General features: G+C 52.9%; 1 protein-coding gene and 1 long non-coding RNA gene across 51 annotated transcripts in view; one reads left to right on the forward strand and one right to left on the reverse strand.

Moving 5' to 3' along the window:
• Positions 1-12486, forward strand: part of TACC2 (transforming acidic coiled-coil containing protein 2) — a 227829-nt gene that overhangs the window by 181128 nt on the left and 34215 nt on the right. For all 50 annotated transcript variants that reach the window (XM_084992596.1, XM_084992601.1, XM_084992605.1 and 47 more), the window contains 2 exon segments: positions 5475-6786; positions 10933-10993. In XM_084992596.1, coding sequence (XP_084848722.1) covers positions 5475-6786; positions 10933-10993 — 1373 coding nt within the window.
• On the reverse strand, positions 303-5148 carry LOC146397114 (uncharacterized). Its single transcript, XR_014827079.1, has 2 exons — positions 4779-5148; positions 303-3273 (listed from the first exon to the last, which is right to left on the reverse strand). It is a non-coding gene; the product is annotated as an uncharacterized LOC146397114 (long non-coding RNA).

Here is a 12486-nt window from a genome sequence, read left to right on the forward strand (position 1 = left end):
TTCCACGGGCCCTGATACCTCTGCGTGTCCATAAGCAATCAGAGCTGACCGCAGAGACCAGTCTAGGTCATCCACGCTTATCCTCCAAACCGTACCTGTGGCCGCATATGAGAACATGGACCCTGGAAGTTTTAGGAACTAGACTGCGTCCTGATAGGAAGCCAGTGAAGGGAGTTCCCTTTGTGGCTCAGTGGAAACGAATTCGACTAGTACCCATGAGGACACGGGTTCGATCCCTGGCTTCGCTCAGTGGGTCCGGGATCCGACGTTGCCATGAGCTGTGGTACAGGTTGCAGACATGGCTCAGATCCTGCATGGCTGTGGCTGTGGTGTAGGCTGGCAACTGCAGTTCCTGTTTGACCCCTAGCCTGGGAACCTCCATATGCCGCAGGCGCGGCCCTAAAAAAAGGACAAACGGGAAGCCACTGAAATGAACCAGCCAGGTCCTGACTTCCCTGCTCACGGAGCCACCTGTGTGGGTTCCCCCGCTGTAAACAGGGCTTCCTTGATCCCGATGCCCCCCATCCCGGTCCTGCTGACCTGCTTCCCCAGGGAGGAGCCGGGAGTCGAGTTTCAGTGAGTGTCTCAGGTGTGTCTGAGGAGAGGCACGTTTGGAAAACGTTGCGTTTGTGAACTTGCCCTGGGCTGCCCACAGCTGCTGGCAAAGGGCCACATGACGCCTGAGGAATGCTCCATTTATAGCTCATTAGCCTCTGTGGAATGGAGGCCTTTTCCAGAAGATTCTTACTCATGGCAGTCGACTGTTATTTGGATGAGCGGGACATGTAGAGCTAGGCTCCCCGTGTACAAGACCATTCACCCCGAGTGTCTTGCATGATGCTGAGAGTCTGAGGGCGGGGGTGCCTTGTCTTGGCACCATTAGGCCTCCGGGCCCGTGGATCCCTGCCCAGGGTGAGCTGATCGGGGTGGAGGCCCGGGGGAGAGAAGCACCACCCAGCTAGTGCTGAGTGCTCCAGCGATAAACAGTCAGCAAGGCTAAGTGATGTGGCCTTTGAAGATGGCGGTGGGACAGTTGAGTGACATCAGTTGCCCCTAATGGCTTGCTCCCTTTCCTTGGAACTTCCCCTTGTTTCCATACACAGTTCTTTTTATCCTTAGCTTGGAGATTTTCATGGCTTGGCCCCGAAGTTAAGAGCTGCGTTCTGTTCTTCACGTTCCTGTGTTGAAGCCCTGCCCTTGCCTCAGGGGGACTGCACTGGAGGACGGGACCTTTAAGCAAGTGACTCAGGTTAAATGAGGTGGCAGGGCAGTGACTCGTTAGAGCTGGTGTCCCTGGAAGAAGAGGACACCTCAGGAATGAGCTCACACGGGGAGGGGAGGCGACGTGAGGGCCCAGCGGGAGGACGGCCGTGGGCGGGTCAAGGAGAATCCCAGTCTGTGGACACCCTGACCTTGGACGTCAGCCTCTACAGCAGGGCGGAAGGAAGCAGCGGTTGTTTAAGCCCTTCAGTCTGTGGACTTTGTTCTGGTGGCCTGAGCTGCCAGATCCAGCGAGGAGCCACCAAATGAGCCTTCGCATATCACGAACCAAGGATGCTGATTTTGTCCTCAGATTGACCGAGAAGCTGAAGCCAGGACGAGGCGTTGGTCTCCAGAGCAGACGTTGCCTGGGTCTACACGGTTGGGGTGCACGAGGCAGAGGAGATGTTCACCCGGGTGGATCCAGCGGGGGTCACGTCCTTCCTTACCGCTGTGTCCACAGCGGGGCCCCCCAGTGGCTGACATACGGGAAGCCCCCGTGTTTGTGGAATGAATGAGTATTGCCTGCGTGCAGATGGGCATGTGGGCATTTAGAAATGCAATGGGGAACTAGGAATCCTGTCGGGCCACACTTGCTTTGGGAAATCAAGGCCTGCATGTGGCAGGGACCCATTTCTTGGTTTCAGGGTGCCTCTGATGAGCATTGAAGGGCCCTCCCAGCCCTGCTCTTGTCACCAGACAGTAAGACAGTGGTTCTCAACCTGGGATGGTTGTGCCCCCTTGGGGAGCATTTGGCAACTTTTAGACCCATTTTTGGTTGTCACAACGGGGGGAGGGGGTGCTAATGGCACCTGGCTGGCAGACGCCAAGGATCCTGCTGAACACCCTACAGTGAACAGGATGCGTCCCCCAACCCCACTGCAAAGAACCAACCAGCATGAGGTGGCCGCAGTGCTGATGCTAGGAATACCTGCCGAAAGATGAGGTTTCCTGGTCCAGGATGATTTAATGAGGGTATGTCAGTGCTAAAGAGGAGAGCCACAGGAAGCAGAGAGCTTTTCTTCTGGGGACAAGAGCGAGCAGCTGGTTAAGCTGAGAATCTGCTAACCGTGGCACGATTTGGGGAGAACTCCTGACATCTGAGGGGCCTCAGAAGGCTTCCTTTCTCAGGCTGCTGGGGCCTGCGCAGTAGCCTGAGAGAAAGCAGGTTGGCAGTTGTGGGCCTTGCTTTGCAAATGATGGGATGGGCTGAGGCTCCTTCTGTCCCCTGCAAGGCACTCTGGTCTCCTGGTCCTCTGCGTCCCCTGGTCCTTCTGAGCCCTCTGTACTTTGTGTCCAGGGTAGGGAGAGGAGGCAGCTGGTGATGGGACGATGAGATGCCTGTGGGTGCCGGTCCCTACAGGAAGTAAGGAGGAAGCTGATTCTAGAAAGAAGAGAAGGGACCCCTTCTTTTGAGATGGGGATAAAGCAGGAGACATGGAGAGATCCTTTGGTGGGAAGGGTGAAGAACCTTCAAGCCAGTGCTCTGTCTTTTGGGACACCTGCTCCAATCAGGGCCTGTAGTGGCTTTGGATGCAGAAGAGAAGGGAAGGTTTGAAACCATGGCGGGCAAATAGAAATGTTCCCAGAAGGTGATCTCCATTCCAGAGGCATTTATTCAGCCTGCAAGAGAAAGTGTGACAAGTCTGGGGAAAACAAAATCCATCAGACCAGTTCCTGGACCTGGGAGGCTGGAAGTTTCCTTCTGTTGTCGTCTCCTGGGCAGCACTTCGTCTTGTGGGGTCCTCGGCCAAGTACCCACCACCTCGGGGTGTGCAGTGGTGAGAAAATCGACAGGAAGACGGCCCAGTCCTGTTGCAGTTCCCTGGCAGCCTCCATCCACGTCAAGACTCTGAATCGTCAAGAGTAGGCTGGGTGGTGGTAGCCACTAAGTGGGCATTTCCCAAACCTTGTCTGTTTGTTGGAATGAGGTGATTGGGGCTTCCAGCTTTAGCAAACAAAAATACAGGGCACTGGGAGTTCCTGTTGTGGCTCAGTGGGTCAAGAACCCAACTAGTATCCATGAGGATGCGGGTGTGATCCCTGGCCTCGCTCTGTGCGTTAAGGATCCAGCATGGCAGTGAGCTGCAGTGTAGGTCACAGATGTGGCTCAGATTTGGTGTTGGCTGTGGTTCTGGTGTAGGCTATCAGCTCCAGCTCTGATTCCCCCTTAGCCTGGGAACTTTCATATGCCACAGGTGCAGCCCTAAAAAGAAAAAAAAAAAAACAAAAAAAAAAACAGGGCACCCAGTTAAATTAGAATCTCAGATAAACAATGAATGATTGGGACATGGGACACATTCATATGAAAAAATGTATTCATTTATCTGAAATTCAAATCTAACTGGACATCCCATATTTTGTCTGGCAACTCCACCGGCGGGGGTGGGGTGGGTACCATAACTCCTGTCCGTGACACACGCTTTGGGAACACCTTCCCAAGTCATAGACGTGCCAGCTCTTTTGTTCCTTCTTCTGCAGACCACTCTGCACCATTCCCTACCACCCCCACCCCACCCCCTTTGTCTTACTTAGTCTTCTGGCCAATCGTTTCTTGGCACCTTGACTGCCCAGGACAACTGTGAAGCCAGAAATGCCTGCAGGGCGCCACCTGGTGCAGGCTGAGCCCAGAGTAGCCAGGCCAAGGCCAGGCTGGCCGCCCCCCTGCACCCCTGTGGAGCAGTGGGGTCGTGAGATGATGGTGCATCTCTGGACTGGCATCCGCATCATAGTTTACAATAAGGAGCGGCCTCCTTGGCTGGCAGTGGCTGAAGGAAGGAGAAGTTGAGAGGAAGCTGCTAAAAATGGAGAGTGAATGGATGAGGGGGAAGCTTAAGAAGAGGAGGAGCATGCAGTTGGGTTGGAGGCAGAGATTATAGGGGATGCCTGGAGGTGGGGCAGGTGGCGGACGGGCCAGCCCAGTCTTGTTGCAGTTCCCTGGCGGCCTCCACATCAAGGCCCTGAATCATCAAGAGTAGGCTGGGTGGTGGTAGCCGCTAGTTTTTATCGAAGGCTCCCTCGCGTTATTTCTCTGTCTTCCTTTCTTCCTGCTCCTCTCCCCTACTTTCGCCCCGCTGGCCTCTGGTAGTTGTGCGACACATCAGGCATGTGTCTGCCCCAGGGCCTTTGCACTTGCTGTTCCTTTTGCCGAGGATGCTTCCCCTCAGACATCCTCCTGGTTCACGCCTTGGCGTAAATGCCTTTGCCCAACTACCTTATCTCAAAATTGCAACACTCCTCCTCTGGCTTTATTTTCTCCATAGCACTTACTGCCATCTGACAGTCTGTCCATTTTATTTGTTTATTGTTTCTTGACTGTCTTCTTCCTGAAGAATGTAACTTTTAGGAGGGCAAGGCTTTGTCTTTTTGTTCATTGTTTTTGTTTTTGCTTTTTGCTTTTTAAGGCTGCACCTGAGGCATATGGAAGTTTCTGGGCTGGGGTCACATCAGAGCTGCAGCTGCTGACCTACACCACAGCCACAGCAACACTGAATCTGAGCCCTATCTGTGACCTATACCACAGCTTGTGGCAACGCGGGATCCTTAACCTACTGAGTGAGACTAGGGATCTAACCCGAATCCTTGTGGATTAACCCACAGGGATTTCTATTTTGTTCATCGTACAATCCCCAGAGCCCAGGGTGGTGCATGGTCTTGATCAGGCACTTGGTAAACGTGTGACAGGAGGATTTGAGCTCCTTTTATTTATTTATTTATTTATTTATTTTTTGCTTTTTTCCATTTCTAGGGCTGCTCCTGTGGCATATGGAGGTTCCCAGGCTAGGGGTTGAATCGGAGCTGCAGCTGCCAGCCTACACCACAGCCACAGCAACGTAGGGTCCAAGCCACATTTATGACCTAAATCACAGGTCACGGCAATGCCGGATCCTTAACCCACTGAGGGAGGCCAGGGATCGAACCCACAACCTCGAGGTTCCTAGTCGGATTTGTTAACCACTGCGCCATGATGGGAACTCCATTGAGCACCTTCTTAAACAGCCCTTATTGCTCCCGTTTGCCAGATGGGGGCGCTGAGGGTCAGCCTGTGCGGGCCAGCCGGTGAGAGCAGGGTTTGTCCCCAGCAGCATGCCCCCAGGGTGGGGGTGAGGCGGTGGCCTGGGGCTCTGTTAATAGGAGGTGATGGTCTGAAAGGAGAGGAGAGACTCAGAAATGTCCCATGCCCTTCAGTGACGGCCTTGTCTCCGTTTCCCCAGGGTGCGGTGCTGAGACGGTCCCCGTCCCCGATGGCCCCCCCGGCAGCTCCGTGCAAGGGAGCCCTTTTCGTCCCCCGTCCCACTCCTTCTCCGCCGTCTTCGATGAGGACAAGCCGATAGCCAGCAGCGGGACCTACAACCTGGACTTCGACAACATCGAGCTGGTGGACGACTTTCAGGCCCTGGAGCCTCGCTCCTCAGACCCGAAGCATCAGGACTGCAAAGCCACCTCTCGGAGGAAGTCCACGGACTCCGTCCCCCCCTCGAAGTCCACCTTGTCCCGGTCTCTCAGCCTGCAGGCCAGTGACTTTGATGGTGCTTCTTGCCCCGGCAACCCCGAGGCCGCGGCCCCGGCCCCAGAGGCGTATAGCACGGGTTCGAGCAGTGCTTCTAGCACCCTTAAGCGAACTAAGAAACCGAGGCCACCTTCCTTAAAAAAGAAACAGACCACGAAGAAACCCCCCGAAACGCCCCCCGTGAAAGAAACACAGCCAGAGCCAGCCGAAGAGACTCACATTGCCAGCGAGGAGACTCGAACATCTGAGACAAAAACGGAGGCAGCCAAGGCGGAAGGTGCTGCACCAGCCTCATCAGAGGAGACACGCCTGGAATCTGCTGCTGTCCCCAAGGCTGCCTGCCCTCTGGACTCTGAGGGAGCAGAAGGGGCCATCCCCCCAGCTTCTGGGGGTGGCAGAGTGCAGAACTCACCCCCCGTCGGAAGGAAAACCTTGCCTCCGGCCACGGCCCCCGAGGCAGCGGAGGTGACCCCATCAGAGAGTGGGGAGCAGGAGGACCCCCCAGCCAAAGGCCTCTCGGTGAGGCTGGAGTTTGACTATTCTGAGGACAAGAGTAGTTGGGACCCCCAGCAGGAAAACCCCCCTCCCACCAAAAAGATAGGCAAAAAGCCAGTTGCCAAAATGCCCCTAAGGAGGCCAAAGATGAAAAAAACGCCGGAAAAACTTGACAACACTCCTGCCTCGCCTACCAGATCCCCTGCCGACCCCAGTGACATCCCTCTTGCGAAAGGTACCTACACCTTTGATATTGACAAGTGGGATGACCCCAATTTTAACCCCTTTTCTTCCACCTCCAAAATGCAGGAGTCTCCCAAACTTGCCCAGCACTCTTACAGCTTTGACCCTGATGCCTGTGATGACTCCATTGACCCCTTTCAGGCCTGCTCTAAGACCCCCAGCTCACCTTCTAAATCCCCAGCCTCCTTTGAGATCCCAGCCAGTGCTGTCGAAGCCAGTGGAGCGGATGGGGATGGGCTGAACAAGCCCGCCAAGAAGAAGAAGACGCCCCTCAAGACGTAAGTTCAGGGGTGCAGGTGGTAAGATCGGAGGCGGGGCTGTCCGTTGGCCGCGATCGATGCTCAGGTGCCTGGGTGAACCTGGGCTGCCCCATCCCCTCCCCCGTCTGCCGCAGTCCCCCCATGTTTGCCGAGGATACCTGTGGTCCGTCCTCTCTGCGCCCATAGTGGTGGCATCTCCCGTCCATGCAGCCCTTGGGATCTAGAGTTGTCGACTTTTTGCTTTCATTGGTCAGTGGTCTAAAGCTTTCCGCACAGCTGAAGACCTGACGTATAACTTCAGGCGTGTGTGGGACACCCGTGGAAGGGGAACCGCCCAGTGGGGGCCTGCTCCGCCTCCCTGTTGGTGACTTAGTTTCTTCTGTTTAACGTGTAAATTGCTTTTCGAAAGGACCTGGAACCTAGGAGAGCGTCCCTTTAAAATATTGTTACAATTTATAGCATTTGTTTTTGCCCATTCATGAGGCATTAGCCCAGGAGGCAAACACAGCAGGCTCGAGAAACCTGCAAGAGAGGTCTGGCCTGAGCCCCTCTCTGCTCCCCACTAAACACCCCTATTTGTCTCCCCTTCTCTGTCTTGTCATCTTCATAGACGAAAGTCCACGATCCCTGTAGGTCCAGAAAAGATCAGTGGAACTTGAAAGGGAGAAGCAGTACCCAGAATCCCCAGGAGGCCATGAATTATTGGGTCTGTTATCCAAACACTTGCCAAGTAGCTTGCAATTAACATTAGGTGTCCATGCCTCTGGAATTCATCCTAGCCTCCACTTGGATGCCGCAGGTCCGTCCTCGGGACTTTGGTCCAAGCGTAGTGTGGTTTGTTGCTTGAAGCCTTTCTCCTCGCTTTCATGTGAAGTATTGTCAATAATTTGACAAGGCCAAGGAGACCAGGCAGCGTAGCAGGGCAGACACCATGGCTGTCGGCCCCTCCCAGTCGGCTTGGCACCAATCAAGATAGGGTGACTTAGTTACCTCTCATTCTGGGCCACCCCGAGCCTTGAACATGTGAGGAGAACCCGAGGCTTCCTGAGAAAAGGGTCTCTAAGCAGGCTTTGGCCTTGGAGCACACTGGCCCCGTCTGGGGTGGGTGGGAGGCAGTGCTGGCCAAAAATGTGGGTTTTTCTTAGACTGGCTGTCCAAACAGGCCCTTCCTAAAGATTCCAGAGAACCGGAGTTCCCGTTGTGGAGCAGTGGAAACGAATCCGACTAGGAATCACGAGGTTGCAAGTTCAATCCCTGGCCTTGCTCAGTGGGTTAAGGACCCAGCATTGCTGTGAGGTGTCGTGTAGGTCGCAGACATGGCTCGGGTCTGGCATTGCTGTGGCTGTGGCGTAGGCCAGCAGCTGCAGCTCCGATTTGATCCCTAACCTGGGAACCTCCATATGCCGCGCTGCGGGTGCGGCCCTCAAAAGACAAAAGACCAAAAAAAAAAAAAAAAAAAAAAGAAAAAAAAGATTCCAGAGAACCTGTATTGGAAACTTTATTTAAAGCCTCAAACAAGAGAAGTCTGAAATGCACAAACCACAAAGCCTTTTCTCTCCTATTTGGAATGAGAGCCAACTTGGAGCCCCCACCTCCCCCTTGCCCACAGATGGCTTGGTCCTGTTCTTTTCTCTTTCCATAGGTAACCGAGCTCAGGGAAGCTAGCCCATCTCTAGGTCTTACTTCTAGAGCGGGTGGCTTGGAGTCCTACACTGGGGTGACAAAGCTTTTTGGGCACCAACACTTTATGGGATAATTGGAACCAAGAGAGGAAGGCTTTCTGGAACAGCCCCTCTCCAAAAAGTTGGGACGGTGCCCACACGCACAAGCAGAACCTCGCGTGGATGGCTGCTGTATCCTAACCCATTAATAACCAGTTGTCTGCAGATGTATCTTTTTTGTCAGTTCCTTCTGTCTGTCTCTCTTTTTCTTTGTCTTCTTGTCTTAGGATGGTTGAAGATGTGATGTCTGTATGTTCTCTGTTGTAAGTAAATTTAATGGATCTGTCTTTTATGCCCACCGTGCTTTTTCCTGCCTTTGTTTTTGCTTCCCACCTCTTTTCATTTTCTTTCCATGGCTGCTGCTTCCATATTTCTGTGGCAGGCCTGGCAATGATGGGGCATGGGCTTCCCAGGAGCAGAGGTTATTGGTCTGTTTCATAGAGATGAGCATAAGGGGAACTGCTTGGCTGTGAAAATGTGATTATCTAACATCTGCCTGCTTGTTGGGGATGGAACCCACCCCTCTCCCCGCCTTGCATATTGATGTCTTCATCTGAAACCCATACATTTAAAAAAAAAAACCCTCTCATTCCATTCTTTCCTTTTAAATGGGGTGAGTGGGCGATTGGCTTTCAAAGTATTGCTGCTTCATGTTAAAATAACCATCCAACCAGCCACAGGCAGCACCTGCTCTTGCTTGTTCTTGCTACACGTGAAGCAGAAACGTTTAGGCAGTATCCAACTGAGACCTGCCAGGAGCTCCCTGAAATGCAGGGTCAGCTGGGAGTGGAGCGCACGGCTTGTGAGAGCCATCGCCAGGCTGCCCCGGGGTCAGCGGGACCGGGCTGGGTATCAGCATGCCACCCGTGGGTCACCTTGTCCCTGGAAACAAGCAGCAGAGTGGGCCACCTCTGTGTCTCTACCGCTCTGCCTCCCCGGCCGGGAGGGATCCTCTGGGCTGCTCCCCAGGGCGGAGCACAGGCACCTTCCCCCCCACCATCCTCCCAGGGGAAGCTGCCCTGGTCCCAGGCGTCCAGCGGCCCCGGGGGTAGAATGGAGCATCTCAGGCTCTCTTCTGAGATGGGATTTCCAAGGGATTTCTCTTGTATTTTAGAGCTATTGAGTGACTATAAAATCCCATGTGGTATATATATGCATGAATAAATATATGCTTCAAGCTATGTTTGTATTGTTCGTATGGCAAATGCCGTGAATGCTGTCAATAACCATTTATAGTATTTCTCTCATGACTGAATTCCATTGTTGGAGCGTTTCATCCAAGAGAGCACAAGGAGGAACTTGGTGCCAAATTGCTCTGTCCAACCAGTTGGCATTTAGAGCGGGGTGGGGGTGGGGTGGGGGGTATCTCAGGTGAGGGGACCCATCCCCAGCCCTGGCTTTACTGCAGGCAGAACAGTACCACAGAGGGGCCTGAGAGCCGGGGGCAGGGGCTGCCCTGCAGGTGAAGAAGCCTCCACTCTGCTTGTGGAAAGGACCCCTGACCACCCAGTCTGTGCCCAACAATCCCTTCCTTCCAACCCCTTCGGAAGTCTGAGCTGATGGTTCCTTTGCCTGTGTCCTGTCCTCCCCTCCCCCCACCACCCCCGCCTCCCCAATTATTTCTATGAAGGAGAAAGAAGAAATGCAGGGAGACCAGAGTTGTTAGAAGTGGTTAGGAAAAGGCTTTTTTTTTAAAAAAAATCATCTTATCTCCAAAAGAGTGTCCTGGAGATTTGGTTGCACAATAATGTGAATGTCCTTTTCTTCTACTGAGCTGTGCACTTAAAAGTGTTTAAGATGATAAATTTATTATTTTTTTAAATAATTTAAAATACAAATGACCTCACCTCGCCCATCCTTGAGACAGAATCCCACCCCGAAGTTCAGAGGTGTGGGAATCCGAGAAGCTCAGAGTTTCTGAGAGTTGAAGGGCACCTGCCAGGTCTCCCAGGAGACCCAGAACTTCCCTTATTTCTGCACGGCGCCCTCATTCATTTGAGGGCTCTGTCGGCTTGGTCTTCCATAAATCGGATCCTGTTAATTGGTGTCCTGAACTCAGATCCCCTCCTCCACCTTCGCTGGTTCAGACCTTCCTGGATGAAACCGGGTCTGTTAATCTGCTCACCAGAATCTACTTTTTAAAAATAAGAACATCAGGGTAAATTTAGCTTCACTTTCTGGGTCAGCTCTCCAAAATGATCTCCTCAAAGATTTCCAGCTTGATGAGTCTTTTCCTGGGGGGCAACAATAATAACCTGTCAAAAAGCCAGAACGAGTTGTCAGTATGGACGTCTTTCAGGTGATGTTGGAGTGGTGTAGACTGGAGGGTGGTCTGGGCCTGACGCTTCCCAATCAGACCCTCTGGGCCTCAGGCGGCTCAGGAATGTTCTGGAATGTTCTGTACCTCTGTCTGTTGTGTTTACATTTTCCATTTTGTTTCCAGTGACACATTTAGGGTGAAAAAGTCGCCAAAACGGTCTCCTCTCTCTGATCCACCTTCTCAGGTATAATGTTCCCTTTGGTATTAATGATTTTGTGGCACCTGGGGAGTTTAGGCTGATGTGTTTTATTCCTCACTAGTCAACAGCGCTTTCTTGTTTGCTTATCACGGCCATGTTCCTAACACCCTCCTTGCCTCCTATGTCGAGGGTCCCTCGGTGTTTTCAAGACCTTGTTTTGGTCCCTCCCCTTGGGGTCCATTGGAGTATGTCCCAGGAGTTGGCAGATATTCAGAAAAAGTGTTAGTTGGATTCTATGGGACCTGAACTGAATTGAATTCGAAGGGTCCATTCTGGCCAGTGAACCTGCTGAGAACTTACGTGAATATCGAGTGGGGAGGGCTATTGAGATCCAATGCCCAGTGTCAAGGGCATTGGATCGAGTGACCCACATCAGGATGGGGGGGTAAAGGGACTCCATCCTCTAAAGACATGCAGGCCTGGGCTCTTTTCTTCATAGGCGTCCCTGTCTCCCGCTTACTAGTTCTTCCAGCAAATAAATGCCATTTCTTCTACCCTGTTTACAGACCAAGGAAGGGCATCTTCACGTGAGTGTGCCAGGCTGTTCAAGGGCATAAAACAAGGAAACCTCCCAAGTCCCGCATCTGCGCCCGTCCAGCCCCAACCAGCCCACCCTGGTCGGGGCGGGGCTGTAGAGAGTGGTCTTGGGTCCAGTGCCACCTCTGCTGTCACATTTCTGGGCTCCTGTTCTGCTCAGCTGCACGGCCCTTTCTCTACCTCCCCTGACAGGCATGCAGATGGTCGAGTGACAGATGATATTTACGTGCAGGCCCTGGAGCACTGTGTGGGCACAACACTATAGTTGCCAAGATAAAAGTGCCCATTGTAAAAGTTTCCTTATTTTTTACAAAGTGAATGAGAGAGAATGTCATTCACTCAGATAACCAAGGCACAAAATCCTGATTATTATTTTGTAAACCCATGGTCATCATCCCCTGACATAGGCAATCAGAAAAAATAATTCATGGAGGTCCCTTCATGGCGCAGTGGTTAACAAATCCGACTAGGAACCATGAGGTTGTAGGTTCTATCCCTGGCCTTGCTCAGTGGGTTAAGGATCTGGCGTTGCCGTGAGCTGTGGCATAGGTTGCAGATGCGGCTCGGATCCCGCGTTGCTGTGGCTCTGGTGAAGGCCGGTGGCTACAGCTCTGATTCGACCCCTACCCTGGGAACCTCCATATGCTGCGGGAGCGGCCCAAGAAATAGCAAAAAGACAAAAAAAAAAAAAAATAAAAGAAGAAAACTCATAGAGGAATGAATTTGCGTTCTTGAGACTTTTCTTTGGGGCGGGGGGTGAGCTGCACCCACGCATGCAGAAGTTCCTGGGCCAGAAATCAAAGGCCCTCCACCGCAGTGACAACACCTGATCCTTAACCCTCTGAGCCACCAGGGAACTCCTCCTCGGGACTGTTTTGAGCAGAAGAGTTTGACAGGGAGGAACCTGTCCTGGTTTGTGGGGCCCAGACTGTGGGTGGGCA

Source organism: Sus scrofa, chromosome 14 (assembly GCF_054392235.1).
Source record: "Sus scrofa isolate SSC_HxYL_T2T_F1_AM1 chromosome 14, Sscrofa_HxYL_maternal_Yorkshire_Landrace_v2.0, whole genome shotgun sequence".
Classification (NCBI taxonomy): Eukaryota; Metazoa; Chordata; class Mammalia; order Artiodactyla; family Suidae; genus Sus; species Sus scrofa.